Genomic DNA, 20,668 nt, shown 5'->3' with positions numbered 1-20,668 from the left:
GAGCGCGTCGCTTGCTACGCGTCATAGCCACGGCTGGCGGCGAGCTTCGGGTCCAGCTCCTGAGAATACTCACATGCCGGTCCACAGGTCCATTCCCGGGCGTCGTAACTTAATTATTCCCGCTTGAGCAATAAATGTTAGAGGACCCTTGGAACCCAATTGGCATCGCTGCGCTCGTTTTCACCGCCCATTTTCATCATGGACTCGCTACCATCGCGTCTACTCCTCACGCTGCCCTCACGAATATGTACAAATCGGCCCATACCAGCGCAATTCCGTGCCGCGAGGAGTTTGGATAGAAAATGGAGATTTGTTTCGCAAAAGCGGTTTTACAGCGCTCCAGTTTCACGGGAACCGGTCATCGATCGCTCGAGATCGAAGCTCTTCAAATCTGCCGATGAAGCTGTCGCGGACCTTCAATCCGGCTCCACCATCCTCAGCGCAGGCTTTGGCCTTTGCGGCGTCGCCGAAACCCTCATACAAGCGATTAAGAACCGCGGCGCACGATCGTTACATTCACTTACAGCGGTGTCGAACAACGCCGGCATCGAAGATGTGGGTGGGTTGGCCTTGATCACCAAGTCCGGCCAGGTTAACAAGCTGATCATCAGCTTTTTGGGGAACAATAAGGCGTTAGAGAAGCAGTATCTCTCCGGAGGTATCACGATCGAGCTCTGCCCACAGGGAACGTTGGCGGAGAGGATACGAGCTGGTGGTGCTGGCATTCCGGCTTTCTACACTCCTACAGCGGTGAATACGCTATTGCAAGATGGGAGAATTCCCGCGCAGTTCGACAGCGAAGGGAATATCATCGGATATGGCACGCCACGGGAGGTTAGAGAATTCAATGGGAGGACATATCTCATGGAAACTGCACTGACCGGCGATGTTGCGATTGTGAGAGCATGGAAGGCTGATGAAGAGGGAAACTGCATTTTCAGGTAGGTTGAGTCGTTTGCCCGCGGACGCGTGCTGAACTTGGGCAGATATACCACCAAAGCTTTTGGACCAATTATGGCGAAAGCAGCACGCCTCACCATCGTTGAAGCGGAAGAAATTGTCCCCGTCGACTCGCTGAATCCGAATGACATCGACCTCCCCGGCATCTTTGTCAACCGCATCGTCCCCGCCACCGCGCCGAAGAACATCGAGATCAAGAAGCTCCGCGATCCGGAAGCGTCAGGAAAACCATCCGAGCCGAACAAAGCCGCCGCGCGCCGAAACCGCATCGCACGACGAGCAGCGAAGGAGCTCAAACAGGGATACTATGTGAACCTGGGCGTCGGCATCCCGACGATGGCAGCAGCATTCGTGCCAGAGGGAACCAAAGTCTGGCTGCAAAGCGAGAACGGCATTCTCGGCATGGGTCCGCATCCAACAGAAGAGGAGGTTGACCCCGATATCATCAACGCCGGCAAAGAAACCGTGACCCTCCTCCCCGGCGCCTCCACCTTTGACAGCTCCGAATCCTTTGGCATGATCCGCGGCGGCCACGTCGACGTCTCCATCCTCGGCGCGCTACAAGTCAGCGCGTCCGGAGACCTCGCGAACTACATGGTCCCTGGCAAAGTCTTCAAAGGCATGGGTGGCGCTATGGATCTCGTTGGCAACCCCGATGCTACGAAGGTCGTTGTTGCGACCGAGCATGTTGCTAAGGACGGAAGCTCCAAGATCGTCCAGGAGTGCCAATTGCCGCTTACGGGAGCGAAGTGCGTGAGCTTGATCATTACGGATATGGCGGTTTTTGAGGTGGATAGGAAGAGGGGGACGTTGACGCTGACGGAGGTCGCGCCCGGGGTGAGTGTGGAGGACGTTAAGGCGAAGACGGATGCGGAGTTTAAGGTTGCGACGAATTTGAGGGAGATGGAGTAGATATAGACTGTGTTTGGGTGCGTTGTATATAGTCTTTTCACGCATTGGCTAGGTTGGAGCGTTTCGCGATGGCATGGATGGCTTCGTACCGCTGTTTCTTGTTTTGTCATTGCCCTTTCAATGGATATCCTACGCAGTGCGTGCAGCGCATTCAAATATGTCTCCTATGTGCCAAAGACAGCCCCCGCGCTCCAGGTCCTCAGGGGAACGGCACTGTGGTACGCATTATGTCACTCATGACTACAATCCTCAACAGACTGTGTCTCGACTTTTATAACCACACGAGCGCCTCTCGTTGGTGCATTTGGTCGCTTGTGCACTCGATATCCCGACTTCCACCGCAGGCGCCACAGCGCCACGCTGCCCTTCGATGTCGAGATCCGCAGACCATCGCCCAGGTATCACGCTGTTTTCTCATCAAGTTGTATGCCCTCACTCCATATATGTTCTCGGATTCGGCTCGCGGCCCGACTAGTAGCCCGTCGCTATAGTCTAAGGCTCTGTCTGTTCGCGGGAGATCGATGGAAGGGCGTCTGGCGGACTTTGGCTACAATTGAGCTCTTCGGATCTTCGTGTGACCTTGCGTATCCGGCTCTTGATGACATGTGAGATGGGGATAGTCTCTTCGAAGCTCTCGAGGCAAACAACGGCGGCCGTTAGGAACTGTGGGCGAGCGAGTGGGTGTCTTCCTGGTTTTTCATCAGCTTTCATCGCGCCTTCATCGTATCCTTATCGCTGGCACCATCGTTCGGATCAGCTTGTCGACCTCTGCAAAACGACGTGGTTCTAGAGGATGTCTTGGATGCGTTGGCGCCCAGGCGCGGCGTTTTTGGCGTTTTTGGCGTCTTCCTCCCGCGAACGCCAGGGAGCTTGGACGTGCTTGTGCGAGCTCCAAGAACGCGCCTTTCTGGGCGCCGCTCAACACTACTATTCTCTTCAGCATGCGAGCGCAAAAAGTATCGAAAGACGTCCTCAGCAGGGCTTATCATGACGTGAGCCCCCGGGCGCAAAACAACCACCGCCTGCTGACGCGTGACGATCACTGCCCCGCCCGCCGCGCTGCCATGGCCGAACATGGCCGCAGATCTCGGGCGGGCCTGGTGTTCCCCACGGGGAGCTCGCATCCTAGTCGCGCGTGCAACCGGCCGCATCCAGGCTTTAAATTGATTGGGGTCCCCTCTCTGCTCTTTTCGTGGTAACGTCGTACCGCGCGCCCTTGCTCACCGTCTCTTCGATATATCGGATCAGCTGCCGCGAAGGACGGGACGTATATCTGACAGACACGATGGATTCTGAAGTAAAAATGCACGACGAGAAGATCGAAGGGAGGGGTAGGAAGGCTGATGAAGAGATGGTTGGCACTGTTGACGACGCGTCGCCTTTGACGCGACAGGTGCTGTGGAAGATGGATGTTAGGTATTTTGGCTTCGAGGTCCGTTCATTGACGCTGTCTAACTGAGTACAGGATCCTGCCTGTCCTCGCGCTGCTGTTCCTCTGCTCGTTCATTGACCGCACGAATGTCGGCAACGCAAAGATCCTGGGCCTTCAGGCAGATACGCACATGACCGACCACCAATACGCGATTGGGCTCTGTGCCTTCTATGCGACTTACATCGCCAGGCAAGCGCACTTCCGCTATACAAAGGCCCCTTTCTGACTTCATGCAGCGAGCTCCCGAGTAACCTCGTGCTGAAGAGATTTTCGCCCAAAATATGGCTTCCCTTTTTGACCGTCGCTTGGGGAACCCTGACGATGTGTCTTGGTTTCGTAAAGGCGTTTGGTTCGTTCGTTGCGGTTCGAGCGCTGCTTGGTGTAGCTGAGGGCGGCCTTCTTCCCGGCATGGTATTTCAAAACTGCGCCCATGGCCATCTGATGCTAATCTAGTTCTAGGTTCTCTATCTCTCGGGCTTCTATAAACGTACCGAACTGGCTCTCCGCATCGGCATCTTCTATACTGCAGCCTCTCTATCAGGGGCTTTCGGTGGCTTGCTTGCCCGTGGGCTGAATGCGATCGGCCACAAGAGCGGCCTTGAAGGCTGGCGCTGGATCTTCATCGTGGAAGGCTTACTCACCGTCTTCATCGGCGTATGCAGCTACTTCATTCTCCCCAACTCCGTCGAAACCGCACGCTTCCTCACACCAGAGCAAAAAGAACACGGGAGTCGCCGCCTCCACGAACAACATGAAACCCACGAGGAGTTCTCCTGGGCCGAAGTCAAACGGGGCATCTTCAATCTGCAGGTCTGGCTTTCCGCGCTGGCTTACTTTGCGATTCTCTGCGGCCTGTATTCATTCGGCTTGTTCCTCCCCACTATCATCAACAACCTCAAATTCGCCAGCGATCCAAACGAAGCGCAGCTCTGGACTGTCATCCCTTACGCCGTGGCTTCCGTAATGACTGTCTTCGTCGCGATCCTCTCCGACAAACTGAAGATGCGCGGACCCATCATGCTCGCCACACTCCCCATCGCGATCATTGGGTACGGCGTCATCTCGTCAAGCACAAACCCGCACGTGCAGTACGGCATGACCTTCATGATGTCGACGGGCATGTACGCTTCCGTACCCTGCATCCTCTCCTGGAACAGCAATAACTCCGCGGGGCATTACAAGCGCGCGACGACGTCGGCGCTGCAGCTTGCGATTGCGAATTGTGGTGGGTTCGTGGCGAGCTTTGTGTATCAGAAGAAAGAGAGCCCGAATTTTCATAAGAGTCATAGGATTATGCTGGGCCTGCTTTGTGCGGCGTGGTTGCTGTAAGTGTTGTTCCGACGGGCAGGGAATGGAGTGGCTAACGGGGCATAGCATTGCGGTGAACGTGTTCTGGGTTAGGAAGATTAATCGGGATAAGCAGGCGGGCAAGTTTAATGCTTGGGAAGGGAAGGGCGATGATCGCGATCCGAGCTTCAAGATGGTAATGTGAGCGAGGTATGCGCACGGAGGGTATAATCGGGCAGGGAAAAGGGATGCGAAAGAGCTGGACCAGGCGCTTGGATGGTGCCAGGATATCTCCTATCGAGTCACCTCCGATTATGGGTCCGCGGGCGTAGGGTCCACAGGTTTCACGAATGCACATTGTGTCACTGCCAAGGGCCAACATACATGACTCCCACGATATGACGCCACCTTCCGAACACCTTCTGTGCACGTCGACTTGCTAACGTACGGACAGCGCACACGCACACACCAATATGTCCCAAACTTTAATTCGGAAACCCATTCACGAAGCCCTCCAACGAATAATAACGACTATGAACCACTCGAGTGCTCCCTTCTAAGCCTCGCTTGGGCCACTCAGCAGCCCAACATCTACACAATCCTAACCGTGAACTCCAACACCCCCATATCCTCCCCCATAAACCTCGCCCTCTCCACCTCACACCCCCAGTCCCCCCACTCAGTCCACCTAACCTCAACCTCCAACCCCATCCCCACCTCCTCCCCCACAACCCCCCACAACCGCTCAAAACTCTCCTTATCATGCTTAAACGGCTCCTCCGCGCGCTTCACCCCACCCCCCGTCATCCTCTCCATCTCAATATCCCCGGCGGCCTTACAGCTCCCCGCCAGACACCCAAACACAAACGACCCCCTCCCCTTCGTATACCTCAAAAGCCGCTTGCACGCCACAACCTGCTTATCCCACGCAAACTGATGCAACACCGCACTACTCCACACGACATCCATCCGCCCATCCAACAGTCTACTCGCCTCGCTCCCCGCGCTAAAATCCAGCACATCGCCCACCACAACCCGCCCGCTCAGATCAAATTTCTCGCGGTCGTTGAACAGCTCCCACCCCTGCTCCCAGAACGGCAGCACGTCCAGCCCGTGCAGCGCCCCCTGCGGCACCCCCGCGAACTGCAGCGCCCGCAGGTCGTGCCCGATGTAGCACCCCACGTCCAGCACCTTGCCGTCCGGCACGGTCTGCACGTAGGATACAATGCGCGGGAGCGCGGAGTGCGAGGCTACGAAGGGCGTGAGGAAGACGAAGAGGCCTGTGCAGGGGTAGGCGCGGATGTTCCAGAGGGTGGCGCGCACGCGGCGGATGTGTGGGATTACGTCGTCTGCGGGGATGGCGGAGTAGGTCTCGAATTGTGCGCGTATCTGGAGTGGGTGTTAGTGGGGGAGGGGAGGGATTGGGGAGGGGGATGCTTACGGAGGGGCTGAGCTGGCCTTCGACGTCGTCGGTGTACCAGGGGAGGTCGGAGGATTTGAGCTTTGTCCAGGGTGGTGCGGAGTTGTCTTCTGCGACGGTGGTGGTTTGCGGGGCGGACATCTTGGGAACTTGGTGGTTGGATGGTGCAAATTGCGCCTGTAACGTGCGTGCGTCTTGAGCGTCACTGAATGCTGCATAGCGGCGTGCTTCTTATACTTTTTTTTGGGTTTCGCGTTCGGCCGACGAACTGCGATCGTCGGTCACGGTAGTGGAGTGTTAGGCGCCGATGGGGGGCCTCGGGGTCAGCGCTACCGTCAAGCTTCGCAGGACGGGTAATGAGTGGCGCGCCGGCGCGAATAAGCATTGCGGGCCGCTGCAGGCTAACTGGGTTTAGGAATGCATCTGCCGAGACGGATGGTCGTGAGGTCTATTCAAGTTTTCCGACGTCCGAGGACGGTAGTGTCATTTCACGTGAGTAAGTGCGGCCCGGGCTCTTGTGACTGTGCGATAGGAGTGTGAGTGTTGGGAGTGCAGAGGACTCGGACATTAGGTTTCACTCCTAGGAATGGGCTATCCGGCCTGGCTCTTCTCGAGTCTGCAGTTTCCATGAGAGCATCCCGTGCTGGCCAATGGCAGCGGGCGACTCGCTAATTCCCGCTGTTGCATCACAGTTCCCTACCAACATCGATGATGGCTTGTGACGCATGGAGGTGCTGACTGGACAACATGATTCAGGCATGGTATGCTACCCGCGATATAGTTAGCAGGGAGCTGATTGAAGCCATTATGTGTACGAAGGGGAGTTGAGACACATTAGAAGTGCTTCAACGACAGGCACACTGCTTCATCTATAATTTCATCCGCAGGTCACTCCGGTACCCAAGACTCATCATATCACCATATAATGACGGAAAGCCCGACTCCAAAGCGGAGTATGGCACTCGATGCGCACTCATCTAGATATGAAGAGTCATGGCGAATATAAAATCGGGCGTTATCGTGCAACCTATTCCTCTCTGACTCCTACACAGTCATGGCACGACGGCGAGTCGGCGACAAAGGGTCGTTGCAATGAGTCAAACCAAATTATAAAAGTGCCGCCCATGGACAACTTCGCCCACTATCCCCCACAACACCGCACCAAGTTACCTGAATATCTATTACAACTTCTAAGAAAGCTGCAAGCTCATCTCGGTATCCCGGAGCCTCGAAAACGACCAACAACACAGAATGGCCGATCGAGTAAAGGAAGAGGAGATTATAGTGGAATATATGGAGAGGCGAATCCTCAGTCAGTAAACCTTCATGCTCCTCGATTCTTTGGTTACTAAGGTTGATCGCAGACCTTGCCGAAGTACTCTACAGCGGAGCGAACCGCAAGTTCCGACTCGTATTCTTCGAACACCCTCTCACAATGAGCGAGGACCAACTAGGCAAGGGGCTAGTACGGGCGGATCCGTATTGGTTTGCTGTCCTCGTCGACGTTGCAAAATCAAGGGTCGAGATGATTCTTTGCACAAGTGAGGGGTGCGGGGTTGATGGAAGGAGCAAAGCCGCCATAAGCCTGCTCGAGACGCTGGAGGCTGAAGCCTCTCTCAAATTCTGCAATGATTCTCAGTTTGCGGCCAAAGTAATGGAAAGTCGGGCAGTCAGACAGCAATGGGCACATGAGAAGAGCAAAATGGAGAAACAGAATTCGGACCGACGGGAGGCTTACTACGACGAGATTGAACGGCAGAGCTAGATCTAGGATTGAAATCACTGTATTCTTACAAATCTACTTCTTCTGCCTGCTTTTTCTCCCGGTGCCCCATTGAGGCATTTATGACACGAGTGCTCAAGCCTCCAAAGGATGTGGCGCGCGGAACTGGTGAGATGTCGAAGCCGTTGCGTTCGGATATCTGTGGCACATACATGCGAGTTTGCTTGCGGCCGCGCGCCGTTGGAAAGGTTAGCTCCGGGGGTCATCAAAAGGGATGACACGAAAGAGAAGGCGCTAAGTTATACAGGTCTGGTGGATGCGAAAAACAACAAAGCCACTGGAAATATCCGATAACCCCTTGCGGCGCGATATCGCAAGACTTTGATCGCGCGGCAAGTATGTTTCTCTCATCGAAGCATTTCGACGCGAGGTATGCCGAGTCCTCAAAGATCCGTTTGATTCAGGAAGCAGCGAGGGAGGAACTTTCTTAGGTGATAACAAAAAGGTGGAGGCTCTCAAGAAGACGGTAGGAGCCTGGAGGACATTAGGATGAAGTTGTTTCCGACGCTGAAGGAGATACTGGCCAACCCCAACAGCGAGGATACGGACTAGGACACGGATGCGACTAAGGACTAGGGAACGGACAAGGATACGGATGAGTCTTTAGATTAATCTGCTATTGTAACAATATTGGCTCAATTCTTCATGCTGTGATGGTAGAAAGCAGTGATCGGAGGCGGCTCGCCAACTTCCGTCATTGTATCACAGTTCCAACCCCAACGTGGATGCTGGCTTGTGACGCATTGACACACTGACTCCTTCATACCACGGTCGCCTTGGCACAGTCATAATGCTGCCCGCGCGGAATGTCTCGCGTTTGGAGGTCGAGTCATTCTGATTATAGGTACCCCACCTCTTCCACCTGCGTCCGCCCTTCCTTACACACAGGACTTTCACAAAGGCTATTCTGAACAACTCTATTTCCTGTTACAAAGAGACAGCCATGTCTACTCCAATGTCTCTATATCCCACCGACCGTCAACCCAACAAACCTACCATGAATCGCGAACGGACCATCGATGCCGGGTTCATATATGGACAGTGGGAGGCACAAATAAAAGGTAATGTAGCAAATCCCAACAATTTTACCGCCCAGGCTTACTGGAGGAACAGAATGCGGCGAGCTTCTACACGATAAACCCGGCACGGATTCTCTTCGCCTTATCATAGTGGTAGTAAATGATGGAATGGAGGAGAAGTTCGTGGCCACACTCGTCGACAAAAGCGAATCCGATAAGAACGATCCCAATGACCCCAATCCCAAGAAATTCGGGACCAGCATCACCGAAGCGGGAGCGCCAGAAGGGTCAGACATGGACGCGGTGGAAAGCCTATTGGGTTTACTTCAATACAAAGTTGGGAAGAGATTTCAAGGCAAGATCCCAAGGGATCCCGAATTAGCAACGGTTGCGGAAAAATCGCTGGGGGGAACACCATCGGCAAGATCGGTTACGGGGCAGCGCAGAGCGCATGGAGGGATAACGATTGGGCTGTCCTTCGATAATGTACCGAAGATATAATGGTCCATGAAGCAGATCCTTGCTTAACAGTCACTCTGGTGAAGTGGGAGGTGGTGTTGACTTCATTTTGGTGTTTTAGTCCTGCAATAGAATCGGTGGCGTACCCGAGGACCCTTCAAACATGGCTGCTCGTAGTTTGATGAATGAGGTGAATCAGAACACTCGGCACGTGACTGGTCGATAGTGACTGGATTCTAGCGACCCTATGACTCCTCTCTGCGTTGGGGTATTGGATTGTGTGCGAGGCCGTCGCAGGCAAAGTATAGAAACCATTCCATACGTCTTTATCGAAAGAAGTCTTGCGCGAGCCATCTTCGTGCATGGCGTTGCGGTCCTGCATTAGCGTTTTAGTTAAGCATGGAGCTCCTTACTGCTACTTTCGAGTCGGTGGCTTCTTTACTAAGAAGCTATGAGTCCTCTTCTATTCCTAGTCATTCAGTCATTCGTCAATATACTCAAAAGAACTGACTCACATAGTGCACATAAACCGCGAACTTTGGGTGCGACTCTTTCTCTTCTACATACCACAAATTCGGCGAAGTACATCTTTCCAATACATATCCCGCAACACCAGTAATCTTTGTGAACGCAGCGTACCTCCCCCACTACCACGAGACTGTAAAGAAAAAATCACTCTCGGTAAGTATCAGCGTTGATGATGCGCTCCTGGCAGAATACGCTAACTTCGTTATTCGAAGGCTTGCACTATGTCCAACAAAGTTAATGATACCCCAAAGCCGAAGGACAAAGCGGCGCCGGAAGTCAATATCCAAGGACAGGCTTGTACGAAACAGAATTGGGACAACGCTGAGGAGGACATCGTGCGAAGAGATTGCTACAGTGCGTCCAATCCCCTCTGATAAATGTCAGTCAATACTGACAAAAGCGCGGTAGACAAGGCCAGAGAAGTTTGGGGAGATTCCATAGAAGGTCTAGAGATAAAGACGCGGACGAGAAAGGACCGCAATGGGAATTGGCATGTCTCTGGCGTCGTTCGCTGCAAAGCCAAGAAGCTATTGAAGAAAGTGAAGGCAGAACAAAAGATTGAGGTTTTGCGATGCATGCGGGTACAGTTAGATCAGAAGCTCGCCCGCAATGAGGAGAAGAGGATCAAGGGTAAAAATGGCACTGAGGGGGCATGGGGTGGACTCGTTCATCTCATGAACTCCTGGACTGGGCGAGCGGACGGGTGTAGAGATGGTTGATGCGATGTCAAGGATGGTACTTCTACGTGTTCTAACAGCGCTATTGAGTTTAGAATCTTCCAAAATGTACATCTTCTATCGGATGTGAACACGATGTGGAGGGTCGGTAACCGCAGACCGTAGAGTGTTCCGCCTTGCCGTATGCAGCGCATCCCGTAGGACTAGCGCACAAAGACCTGGTGAGATCTTGAAGCCAGTGTGTCCGGCCATCTGAGTTAATCCATACGACTTTGCTCACAGCTGTTCGCGATCGAAAAGGCCGATCGAAGGATGTCCTTGTCCAACGCTCCGGCGCATAGAGCTAAGCTGTCCCTTGTTTCCGCGGCGTCTCATTGCCTGCTCACCATGGCACGGTAGGAGCATGTTCGTTTGCCGTCTTCGGTGTTCGAAGTAATTTCGTGGCGTCGGAGTTCGTTTCGATGTGTGACTCGCCTCAGACGCTCCCGAGGTCCTCATATATGGTTGAGATGAGGTCGAGAGGAAATTTTCGTGCGAAACGAGGAATGCGAAACGAAAGCGGGAAGCAACCGGTAAAGCTGCTTGATGCAGTCGAAGCCCACTTTGGGATGCATCTGAGGGAGGAAGCATACTGGAGGAGGTGGTCGTCGGGCCTGCATCGGCCCCGACAAATGTCCGCGGTCGCGGGTGCGTCACAAGCTACATGCCTGATGCACCCTCCAACACCACTATTTCATCCCTACGTTCCATCGCCATCCAGCTTAGGGTAAAAAGCTGTCGAGCACCCATATAAAGTATTTTATCGCCCCATACACCTAATTCGAACGATAAACGAGCCGCAGCACGCCAGAAAGCCGTTGAAGACATTAGCACTCAAGACCTGACCAGGCGAACGGTAGTTCGGTTTTGAAATGAACGAGTCTCTCACTTAGTGTCACCTTCGCCGACTCGATGTTGAGTGACTCCGCGACAGACAGTCGTTTAGCGCAAGACTCACGGCAGAGCATCGCCTCCCACGACGACCTTTCAAACTCGAATTCGACATCAATTTGACAATACCTGGGAAACAGAGTCTTATGAGCCTTTCTAAAATGTTCTGCTACTCGTGAAAGTCAACTTCTCAAGATGACCTCGCAGACTTCACGTACGATAAGTTCCCTAATTTTAAGCCTATGACGCAATTGGAGTGTTTGATTATTCGTAAGTCTCCCGCAATACCGCTGAAAAAATGTTTCTGAGAGCACCCACAGGATGCGCCGAAGAACTCGAAGAAAGCCCACCGACCTCAACGATACCTATCGCGTCCTCCCAATAAATGTCAGTTTACGCGCGAATCATAAGACGGAGAAGAGGAAACTAAGGTACGCAGCTTTATTGTTGTTGGGAAAAGACGAGGTATTCCAGGCGAGCGAGCCTACCAGGACCGACTTGGATTCTATTGAGAGCCTTCTCAGTATTCTCCAGTGTAAGGTGCGGATAAGTTCGGTCGTGGTGGCGCTAGTAATAGATTCCGCAAGGAATTGAGAGGCGCCATTTCATACGCTGCAAACGAGGTGGAATCTACATATGAGCAAAGGAGTCCCCTATCGTAGTAGCTTCCGCAAGCCACGATGAGCTGAGAAGGCTGCAACCAGCTGTTATTTCCTACCTCAAGGGTAACCTCCATTGAAATATGCTGGCATAATTGGTACACCCCCCACTCGTTGAAGGGCTTCATGCACGCCCAATACCACGTGAACGACGTCTCTTCTATTTTTCTTTCGGAGGCGGGCATTAATGATTACTGCTGCCTCACGTACGATCGTGTTTCATTCAACTATCTTCAACGTTGAGCTTCTCTTACGTGCGCACTTCAATAGACATCTGTAAGTGATTTATGTATAATCACGCTACCGAATTTCCCCTAGGAAAAAAAATTCCGAGGACTACTTCTAAGTTCGGAGGGCCGTGCAACCCTTGGGGCCGCCAATCTACAACTCCGAATCATGACTAAAACTTTGTACTCATAGTGTTGGAACAGTCATCAAGCGGCCACAAGAAGCGTTCTTGGACTATGGTTCATGACTCTCTTTCATACTCCATACACATATTACAGGCTCAAATTCATTTCCCGAACACCATACTCGAATACCTACTCGAAGATCGCAACAGAAGCAGGAAACTCATACCTTGACTTCTATCAGAAACTAAATCACGAATGCTCTCGATGGCGGAGGTGGAAAGAAATCCTTGGGAGGACCACCACGTCCCAACCGACGAACAGCTCGATAGGATACAAGATAGCGGGAAGAACGCACGCAAAGCCCAAACGTCCTCCGAGGCCTCGCCGTCCGCTTCGAAACAGCAAGCAGCACCTGCAAACTCCACGATCTCCACGCTTTCCAGGTCTGCGGTGGTAGCTCAAGAAACCCATCCAGTGGCAGTGGCTCCTCAAGGGAAGAGCACTGAGTCTAAGGACTACGAGAAAATCATCAAAGAAGTCAAGGCAATGGTACCGACATTGGAGAAGGCCTTCGAACAGAAGGAAGGGGCGCTGAAAAGTAGGTGTTTGGGCATGTTCATCACCTAGAGAGCGCATAGGTAACTAACAAGGCCTCTAGAAACGATCGATGAAGCTCTATCATCACAAGCGAATGAGACACGGGGTGCGTGGTATGATCTTGATTAAGCATTTGGGGGAATACTTACAATTCGTAGACGTTCTCTCTCCCCTTATGGACATGGTCTGTACCACATTTACAACGGTTATCGAGCAGAAGTATGAAATTGATGCAAAAGAGACGGAAATTAATGCATTGAAATGTTCGACATCAAACCTTGAATTACACCTTGAAAAGACAACCAAAGACCAAATTTGGCTGAGGGCGCGGTTGGGGGATGCCTCGAAGAAAATGGAATCCTGGAATGAGCTCGCGAAAGAACAGAAGCAGTGGATCACCCAGTTGCATGACGAGAAAGCCGCACTCGAGGACAAGAATAACAAGTTACGGCAAGAGAAAGCCGCACTCGAGGACAAGAATGACAAGTTACTGAAAGAGGAAGCCGCATTCAAGGACAAGATTGACAAGTTACAGCAAGAGAATACCGCCCTGGAGAAGGCAAATGCCGCACTGCAGCAAAACATGACCACATTGAAGGCAGTGTATGAAATCAAGTGCACAGACTGTACAGGCGGGGATGCTTTTACAAAGTATCCAGCCCTCACTGGAGGAATCAAAGGTGCGTTTAGTATTGGTCCTCTGTGCTCGATATTAATATGCTAACACCGTAAGACATCGCCGTATTTTGCTGGAGACCGGGAGATGGCTACCACCTAGCCGTGAAATTGGAAGGAAACGGTAAAGACCGGTTTTTTGTATCAGTGTGGGACGTGAGGAGAGTCGAGCCCATCTGCATGATCAGGAGTAAAGATGAAACCACCAGGGAAGGAGCCTTGGACGATATATCGATTGCTTTGGGAAAGAAAATTCAAGGGATCCTCGTGGGAATGTTCGGGGATGGCCTGAAAGATCGCAAAGTCAACCCCAAGAATGGCGGTTCACGGCTATACATAGGGAAGAGAAGGAGAGGAGGGTGAGAGTAGGTAGATAACTCACACTAGATGCTCGTAGAGGAATGAATCTTCTTTCTACCTTTCTAAACCAGGACGGAGGGAGTATTTGTTATGCCCGGGCTGCAGGAATGCATTCGGGGGAGCGGAAATGAACATATAAACTCGATTTCCTAAGTACATTGAGTCTACTTTTGGATCGGGGTTTCGTAATCACATTGGGGTGTAGAATGTGTACTCGAGGAGATAGCCTCCAGGTCTCCGTTCCATCACTTGCGAAAGGATTAAAATATTGACCGTAAGCTAGAGTACCTCCGTCTGGCTTAGGTCAGAGCCACGAGGCTTTTTTGTTGTTGTGGGGGCGGAGGGCGAAGGGGAGAGAGAAGTTGTCCGTTGAATTCCCCACTTGTGGAAGCAAAAGATCAATCTAGAGCTTCCGATAACTGTACGGTATATGCACTCAAAGCGGCGCCCATCTATACGCCGCGACACCACTTTATTTTTAGAGAATTTGTGTATGTTTCTCAGGTTCCAAGGTTACCAAACCTTGAGGGCACGCGCACTCTGTTGATGAACCCTATTAGTCACGATACCTTCCAAGGTTGCAATGACTTGGAAAGTGTGAGTCAAACGCGAATGACAACCGAACGTCTCATTACATATTTTACTATAAGAATTTCCCACACACCTCCCAGGCCCGCACCCTTACACTCCACTTTCGGAAAACCACCAGCAACACTATTGTAGTGAGGAAATCCCGAACGCGCTCGACACTCCATTTTATACACATCGCAAGCGTCCCTGAATTCTCCGCGGGTCCAAAAAACTCGACAAACCACTTCGGTAGGCACAGGCCTCCCACCATTTGAGGAAGGGGTTCCACGGAGCTTCACTTCGTACTAGGGTTCCCATCGGCAAGACACAAAATGAGCGAGTCCGGAGAGTCTAGGGAGTCTAGTGAGCAGAGAGACAAGAGCGACACTACAGAGCCTAGCGACGAGGAGATGCTGCCTGACAAGCCCCTGTCTGGGAAAACGGTGCATTTCCTGGATGGTGAGAAGAGTACACCGCAGCCTAAGGAGCCAGGCGAGCCAAAGGAAAAAGATGGCCTGGCTCCGGAGATCTACGAACCCAAGGACGTGAAGCCCAGTAAGCCGGACGAGGGTGCCCAAAGCACTGGCCCAAAAAATCCGGAGAAGACTGATAAACAAAAGGCACAAGGTAAATCTTCTACATTCCATATGAAGAGAACCCCCTGCTAAGCATTTTTCAGACTTGGTAGCAGGACTCTACCCAAAAAAAAACTCTAAGATACGCCAGTTCCGAGATATCAACCGCTACGCGTTTGGAGTAGTGAACAGCAAGAATGCAATCCGGGACGGACTCAGAACAGGTTTTCACAGTACTAAGGAGGAAGGAATGAAAGCGCTCGTCGAGATGTTAGAGAAAGCGAAGAGAGCGGATGAGCGGGCGCGAAGGGAGGCAAAGCGGCATAATATGGTGAAACCGCGGTGAATGGGTACAACAGATTGTATTTCACCGAGGTGATAATACTGTTTCTCACGGGCATAGTTTGCTAGGAATTTTGCAAGGTATTTACGAAGGAATATGCGAAGGAGGCTCATGTACAACACGATTCAATCATTGCGGCCACGGTTCGCTCTAATCCCATACTTCTGGAAGTCCATGTCAGCGATTCCTTTTCTCGTTTTCTTCCATGCATAGTTTGTGCGACTCAATGTTATCCTCTGCAATGCGCTTCGGATGTCGATCGCTACTCAGGATCGGTACTTTCCCTTCACAACGCGCCCGCCGTTCGGCGGGAATGCTACCCCGGTAAAAGCCAGACTCCGCTCTTGCGAAAAGTGTCGTACTTCATAGGGGTCGGAGAATGGTTGCGCTTAGCAAAGGTTATCTTTCTGAATCTCAGGCCTTGTTCTTCTCATCTAAAGTTCTGTCAGCAGCAATGAACAGAACCTCGGATATAAGATAGCCAATAAATACGGCGGTTTTGGTGACGAATCACGGCAGTTGCCTGCGGCCTTCTCTTTACCAGAACGACTGCTAGGGACACCCGCTTCTAGCGTGACCGTCACCTATAGCTCTCCTAACCCCCTTGACAGCCGCGGCAGACACCGCTGGTATGACCAGTGGCACTCATCGCCCCGAGAGAGCAACTGTGGTGCGGCTGAGACAACTACCTCGACTCCGATTTCGACCAACGTCTACGCTGGCACTTCTCCGATGACGTCCATGGACGGCGCGATGGCGACGCAGCATACCACTTCGTGGAGTCGTATTGCTATACGCAATTGGATTGCGGACATCGGGACCCGTGCCTTTTCAAGCGAGACTTGGGAAGATCGAGGAGCCAAGAGGGGAAAATTTGGGAAGTTTTACAAGAACGGCGGGCTGTGTGCGATTAGCTCGCGGCCGAGTTCGTGGAGCGGGAGAAGTCGAGTAGGCTGAAAGTGAGAGTCGAAAGGACGCTCTCTGGCGCGACGCCGCGATGAGCCGGGGTTCTGCACCGGGAGTACGGGCTGCATAGCCCTTGACGTTGGCCTTTGAAGGAACTGGATGTTCGATATGTTGTCGTATGAGGTTGCATCATTTCCTAGACTGTTGTGTTACGTGTGGTGACTCTTCTGCTTGCTAATATTCCTCGCCCAGTACGGCTCTCTAAATACTTTCACGCACCTTATTCAGGCCGACATAACGTATAGATTTCCATTGTACATAGGTTCTGAAGTCTTTCGACGGTACTCAATATTACTTCGGCGACGCATAGTGAGAGGATGTTCGTGATCGTGTGAACACTGTAAAACCTTTCCGCTGAGTCATCCTTTTGCGCCATTCCTTTTTCGGGACGACCCCTCCACCATCAACTATCAATCATCAAGCATTCAATACGAGACTCCGAAGGAAACTCAGAATTACAATACCCGCTCGCAATCCCCGCTACGTAGCTTATTCCTGCATCTGCATTGCCCGGGCTAGCGTGCATGCTCGGCCGCTCGCCCGACCAAAGCACCTACAGCAACGACGCAAAACAACGCGGCAGGGAAGATGGGAAATTCAGCTTTTCGTGGGGACTTCTACCTGGAGTTAACCCCAATAGACGGCCTCCACCGTGTTACGACTTCGCACCAACCCCTGCCTAGCCTGGAGTCATGCAGTCAACAGTCATACGTGGACATAAATCAAGCTCTCGGCAGCATAGCTTTGCCTCGACGTTTCCACTTTCCTAACAGCACTCAATTTCTATACCAGCCTCTGTATTCAACAAGCCATCGCTCCATTCAAATACTGTTTGCATATCAACTATCACACCGCCGTATTCTTCACAACACAAGCCCGGAGAAATGGGTGAGGAGCCAATCCCGGAAGAGCTGAAGGAGAGCATCATAGGTACGCGAGTGATCAGGCCCCCCATCACAATATCCACTGACCAGTTCCAGCCATCACGGAGCGAAAGTATGGCTGCCCATTCAAGTATGAGTGCGACAAAGAATGTAGCCATAAATTCACGGTCTGCGATTCAACGTATGAGGATGACCAGACTGGGGAAACGTACCAGTGCATCTCCGTCTGTGCCAGCTCGATGAATGACATAAGAACGCTTAAGATAGCGTCCGCACGCCATTGTTCTAAGATCGATGCCGCGGAGGGGCTCCTAAAGCATCTACAATTTCAAGTTGAGAAGGCGGAGAGTGTGTTCCACCCTGGTGTCATGATACGCGGAGTACTAACGCAGCAGGCCTGGCGCCCAACTCTAGCCACCACAAGAAGGAAGAGATCAGTAATCGCATTCGAGGTATCTCAGCACCGTTCTTCCGAGTGTAACTTCTCTAATTGCTCTTTCAGATTACGCGAAGCATGAGTACCGCGATCCTTCCGAACGCAAGTGCGAGGAAGACTGCATACATTTTTTCCGAGTTTATAGCCAAGATCGAAGAGCAGCAGCGGGGGGAAGAGAGTATCGGTCGATGCTGGTGAAGTGTTCACTACTTCACGAAAACGAGGAGATTGCGCAGACGGAATACTACAAGAGTGAAATTGAGGCTCTCCAGAGCCTAGAGAACCGAGTAAGGCTGCAGTCGATTGCGGCCGGCGAAACCGGAGTGGCCGTCCCACGGCAAGACCGCGACACAATCCCAAGCCCTCCAGGAGGACACGACGCCGCGGGTGGTTGTGACCCGGGAAATGAAAGCGGAAAGGAAGTGCCCGGGCTCGCAATAGAGATCCCCGATCGTCTGATCTCGCTCCAGGAAACGGGGGGACAACCAGAGAAGGAACAACTCGGGAAACAGATGTATTCGCAACAAAGGAGCGGGTAAATCAGCCATGAGAGTCGCACTCATTCAGCGCATATCCGGGCTCCTAAACGGAGCCGGAGTGTACTTCGGCTGGGTAGGGTGTCTGTGACCAGGGCAGCGAATTCATCATTTTCTTCTTCCCCCAAATGTTTCCAAGTCACTCATTCTCCCCAATCAAAACTGTATTTGTAATTACAATGCAAATTATATGACTTTATACCAGTAAGAATTCGTGTTCAAATGCTGATACTATCGCATGACATATTAATTTTCGCGTCTGGTATGGACGTGAGTCCCATCGCTCAACTGAGTCATCGTCACCGTCACCGATATTTACATCGCCAACACAGACCTCCATCTTCGGTCACTCCTTTAAAGTGTCATCGCCATCGCGCTCCGTAGCGACGGGGCACATCTTTCACAAGATCGTGAGCCCAGCTGGCTCCAGGCGCCCGACCTGCTACTGCTACCGATGCAATCACTCTCGGCCTTCCGTTCTGATGGACTGGTCTTAATGGTGGGGCTTTTGGGTAGCGGGCGGTTGGTGGGAGGTTATGACTGCCCTGTACAGGGGAATCTTCCCAGAGATGCGATGAGGGCGCAACGGCACGAAAGAAGACGAAGGAGACGACGAGGACGAAGGGTCCCGGCCGCATCGTCGTCGAGAATTGAGGTGAGACTGAGGAAATATTACAACGGGTAGAGTTATAACGCGATGCGCAAGCACTCATAGATACTAGGGGAGGTGCTGCGAGTTGGAGTTTCTGAGCTTATAATACCGGTGAGCGCATTCCGCCTTCGCGGCTTAGATCGGCCACGAACTCTATCGTACGCCCCGGGGCATGGAATGCACAAAGCTCGGTAATTAGAGTAGCATAAAGCAGCGCGGGCTGACCAACAGTGGTCTGCCATAGTCTAGTGGTCTAACCCAGCGAAGAGCGGAGAGTTGGCTGTAGTGGTGAGCTGTCCTATACGGCGGTGGTGGTCTGGTTTTCGCGTCCGACACATGATGGGCCTCCTAGTGAGAAACGGCTATATGCTTGAGGCTCCGTACCAGCGGTCGTGATGACTATGAAAGAATTTTGGACGTCGCACATCCTATCTTCGATATCCTCCACGCGCGCTTCTAGGCCCAGTAAGTCGCCAGCTTGTTTCGGAATTGCTTATAGATGAGTATGATCATCGTCCATAAACTGCAGGTCAGAAACAAGCGAACGACGATGGGTCTCCATTGCTTTTGAGGCGCTTGGAGGGGTTGGAACATTTGCTGTGCTTCCACCACTTCCTCATCTGGTATCTCTTCTTCAACTTGCCACTCTTGACCCGCTGCTCTTTCCTTCTCTTGCTTTTGAAGCTTTTTCCTCTTCTTCTCCAGCTCCTTGACTTCGTCCTCCTCTTTGTCCTCTTTCTCCACACTGAAGATATCCAATCGAGAGATAATATGGTTGAAGACCTTCCGTGAACCAATTGATGCTCTAACAAAGTCGCACGAAACACCGCGACCGCCCCCTGCAACGATACTGCTCCCTTGCCGCCCGTTGGTGGCGTCTTCCAATACTTGTCTCAACGTATTTTCCCTAACTTCCAGACTCGGAATCGAGAAGATTTGAACCTCGTCTTTCAGAAACGAGAGCGCGACAGTAACCTTTACGTAAACGCAGAGAAGGTCGCGCGAAAGGACGCCCCGAAAGCCAAGCACTACGCAGCGGACCCCAGTTTCCTTTGGCTCTCGGAAGTGCAGGCTTAGGGTATCCTTATCCCAGACCGGCTGCCACTCTGGGGGCTCCACGCTCTCGAATTGATACCAAGAGAGGAATCCACCGAATTTGCACACTCGAGATTCTTCTGAGCTCCTGAGCACAATACTTCTCGTGAAGTAGCTTGGCTGATTTTGGGAGAGCGTAAGGCGTGACTCCGATGGCGAATAGTTGATCAGTATCTTTTGCAAAATCTGTTGTTGGGGGCTGTCGGTGGCGTCTTTGCAGTGAACTACAAAGGTGCTGACGCCTAGGCGTGGAGAGACACGCCGGTATCCATCGGGCCGCATCCATCTCCGCAGGAGGATGCCCATCATCAAATGCGGTTTGTCTTCCAACCCACATGGAAGTAGCCCTATGCAGAGGCCGTGTAGAGCTGAAAGGAGGCTTGAGTCGACAGGGAGCGGAATTAGGGGCACGTCAAGATGAAGTGTGCCGTTTGACACCGATATCTGTGTCCCAGTGCCATAGCGATCGTGGGAAATAATCTGCCCGGAGTTCTTGAACCCTTTGGGACTGTCACAGAACATAGCGTAAAACGCATCCAGATGTTTCTGCCCAGTGAATT

At 52.2% G+C, this 20,668-nt stretch overlaps 7 protein-coding genes across 7 annotated transcripts; 6 read left to right on the top strand and 1 right to left on the bottom strand.

The window, feature by feature from the left end:
- Positions 1-113: 113 nt before the first annotated feature.
- BU26DRAFT_345127 (3-oxoacid CoA-transferase) lies at positions 114-2,085 on the top strand. The gene is made up of 2 exons (XM_033822368.1): positions 114-941; positions 987-2,085. The coding sequence occupies exons 1-2, from the start codon at positions 199-201 to the stop codon at positions 1,870-1,872; spliced, it is 1,629 nt and encodes a 542-aa protein (XP_033682269.1). The 5' UTR covers positions 114-198; the 3' UTR covers positions 1,873-2,085.
- Positions 2,086-2,867: 782 nt separating this feature from the next.
- Positions 2,868-4,968, top strand: BU26DRAFT_541321 (MFS general substrate transporter). Its single transcript, XM_033831592.1, has 5 exons — positions 2,868-3,288; positions 3,338-3,493; positions 3,541-3,715; positions 3,764-4,629; positions 4,679-4,968. Exons 1-5 carry the CDS (start codon positions 3,158-3,160, stop codon positions 4,794-4,796), a joined length of 1,446 nt encoding a protein of 481 aa, XP_033682268.1. The 5' UTR covers positions 2,868-3,157; the 3' UTR covers positions 4,797-4,968.
- A 214-nt stretch (positions 4,969-5,182) lies between these two features.
- BU26DRAFT_606245 (uncharacterized protein) lies at positions 5,183-6,194 on the bottom strand (the record flags this gene model as incomplete). The annotated part of the gene is made up of 2 exons (XM_033835645.1): positions 6,033-6,194; positions 5,183-5,980 (listed from the first exon to the last, which is right to left on the bottom strand). Exons 1-2 carry the CDS (start codon positions 6,150-6,152, stop codon positions 5,183-5,185), a joined length of 918 nt encoding a protein of 305 aa, XP_033682267.1. The 5' UTR covers positions 6,153-6,194.
- Positions 6,195-7,262: 1,068 nt separating this feature from the next.
- BU26DRAFT_566246 (uncharacterized protein) lies at positions 7,263-7,776 on the top strand (the record flags this gene model as incomplete). Its single annotated transcript, XM_033833494.1, has 2 exons — positions 7,263-7,323; positions 7,376-7,776. 2 exons carry the CDS (start codon positions 7,263-7,265, stop codon positions 7,774-7,776), a joined length of 462 nt encoding a protein of 153 aa, XP_033682266.1.
- Positions 7,777-8,737: 961 nt separating this feature from the next.
- On the top strand, positions 8,738-9,314 carry BU26DRAFT_566245 (uncharacterized protein; the record flags this gene model as incomplete). Its single annotated transcript, XM_033833493.1, has 2 exons — positions 8,738-8,855; positions 8,908-9,314. 2 exons carry the CDS (start codon positions 8,738-8,740, stop codon positions 9,312-9,314), a joined length of 525 nt encoding a protein of 174 aa, XP_033682265.1.
- Positions 9,315-14,953: 5,639 nt separating this feature from the next.
- BU26DRAFT_506531 (uncharacterized protein) lies at positions 14,954-15,542 on the top strand (the record flags this gene model as incomplete). Its single annotated transcript, XM_033826921.1, has 2 exons — positions 14,954-15,248; positions 15,301-15,542. The coding sequence occupies 2 exons, from the start codon at positions 14,954-14,956 to the stop codon at positions 15,540-15,542; spliced, it is 537 nt and encodes a 178-aa protein (XP_033682264.1).
- A 1,847-nt stretch (positions 15,543-17,389) lies between these two features.
- On the top strand, positions 17,390-18,364 carry BU26DRAFT_552061 (uncharacterized protein; the record flags this gene model as incomplete). The annotated part of the gene is made up of 3 exons (XM_033832135.1): positions 17,390-17,435; positions 17,486-17,737; positions 17,892-18,364. The coding sequence occupies 3 exons, from the start codon at positions 17,390-17,392 to the stop codon at positions 18,362-18,364; spliced, it is 771 nt and encodes a 256-aa protein (XP_033682263.1).
- Positions 18,365-20,668: the final 2,304 nt, after the last annotated feature.

Source organism: Trematosphaeria pertusa, assembly GCF_010094035.1.
Source record: "Trematosphaeria pertusa strain CBS 122368 unplaced genomic scaffold BU26scaffold_9, whole genome shotgun sequence".
Taxonomy (NCBI): Eukaryota; Fungi; Ascomycota; class Dothideomycetes; order Pleosporales; family Trematosphaeriaceae; genus Trematosphaeria; species Trematosphaeria pertusa.
This window is presented reverse-complemented; position numbering and strand designations above follow the sequence as displayed.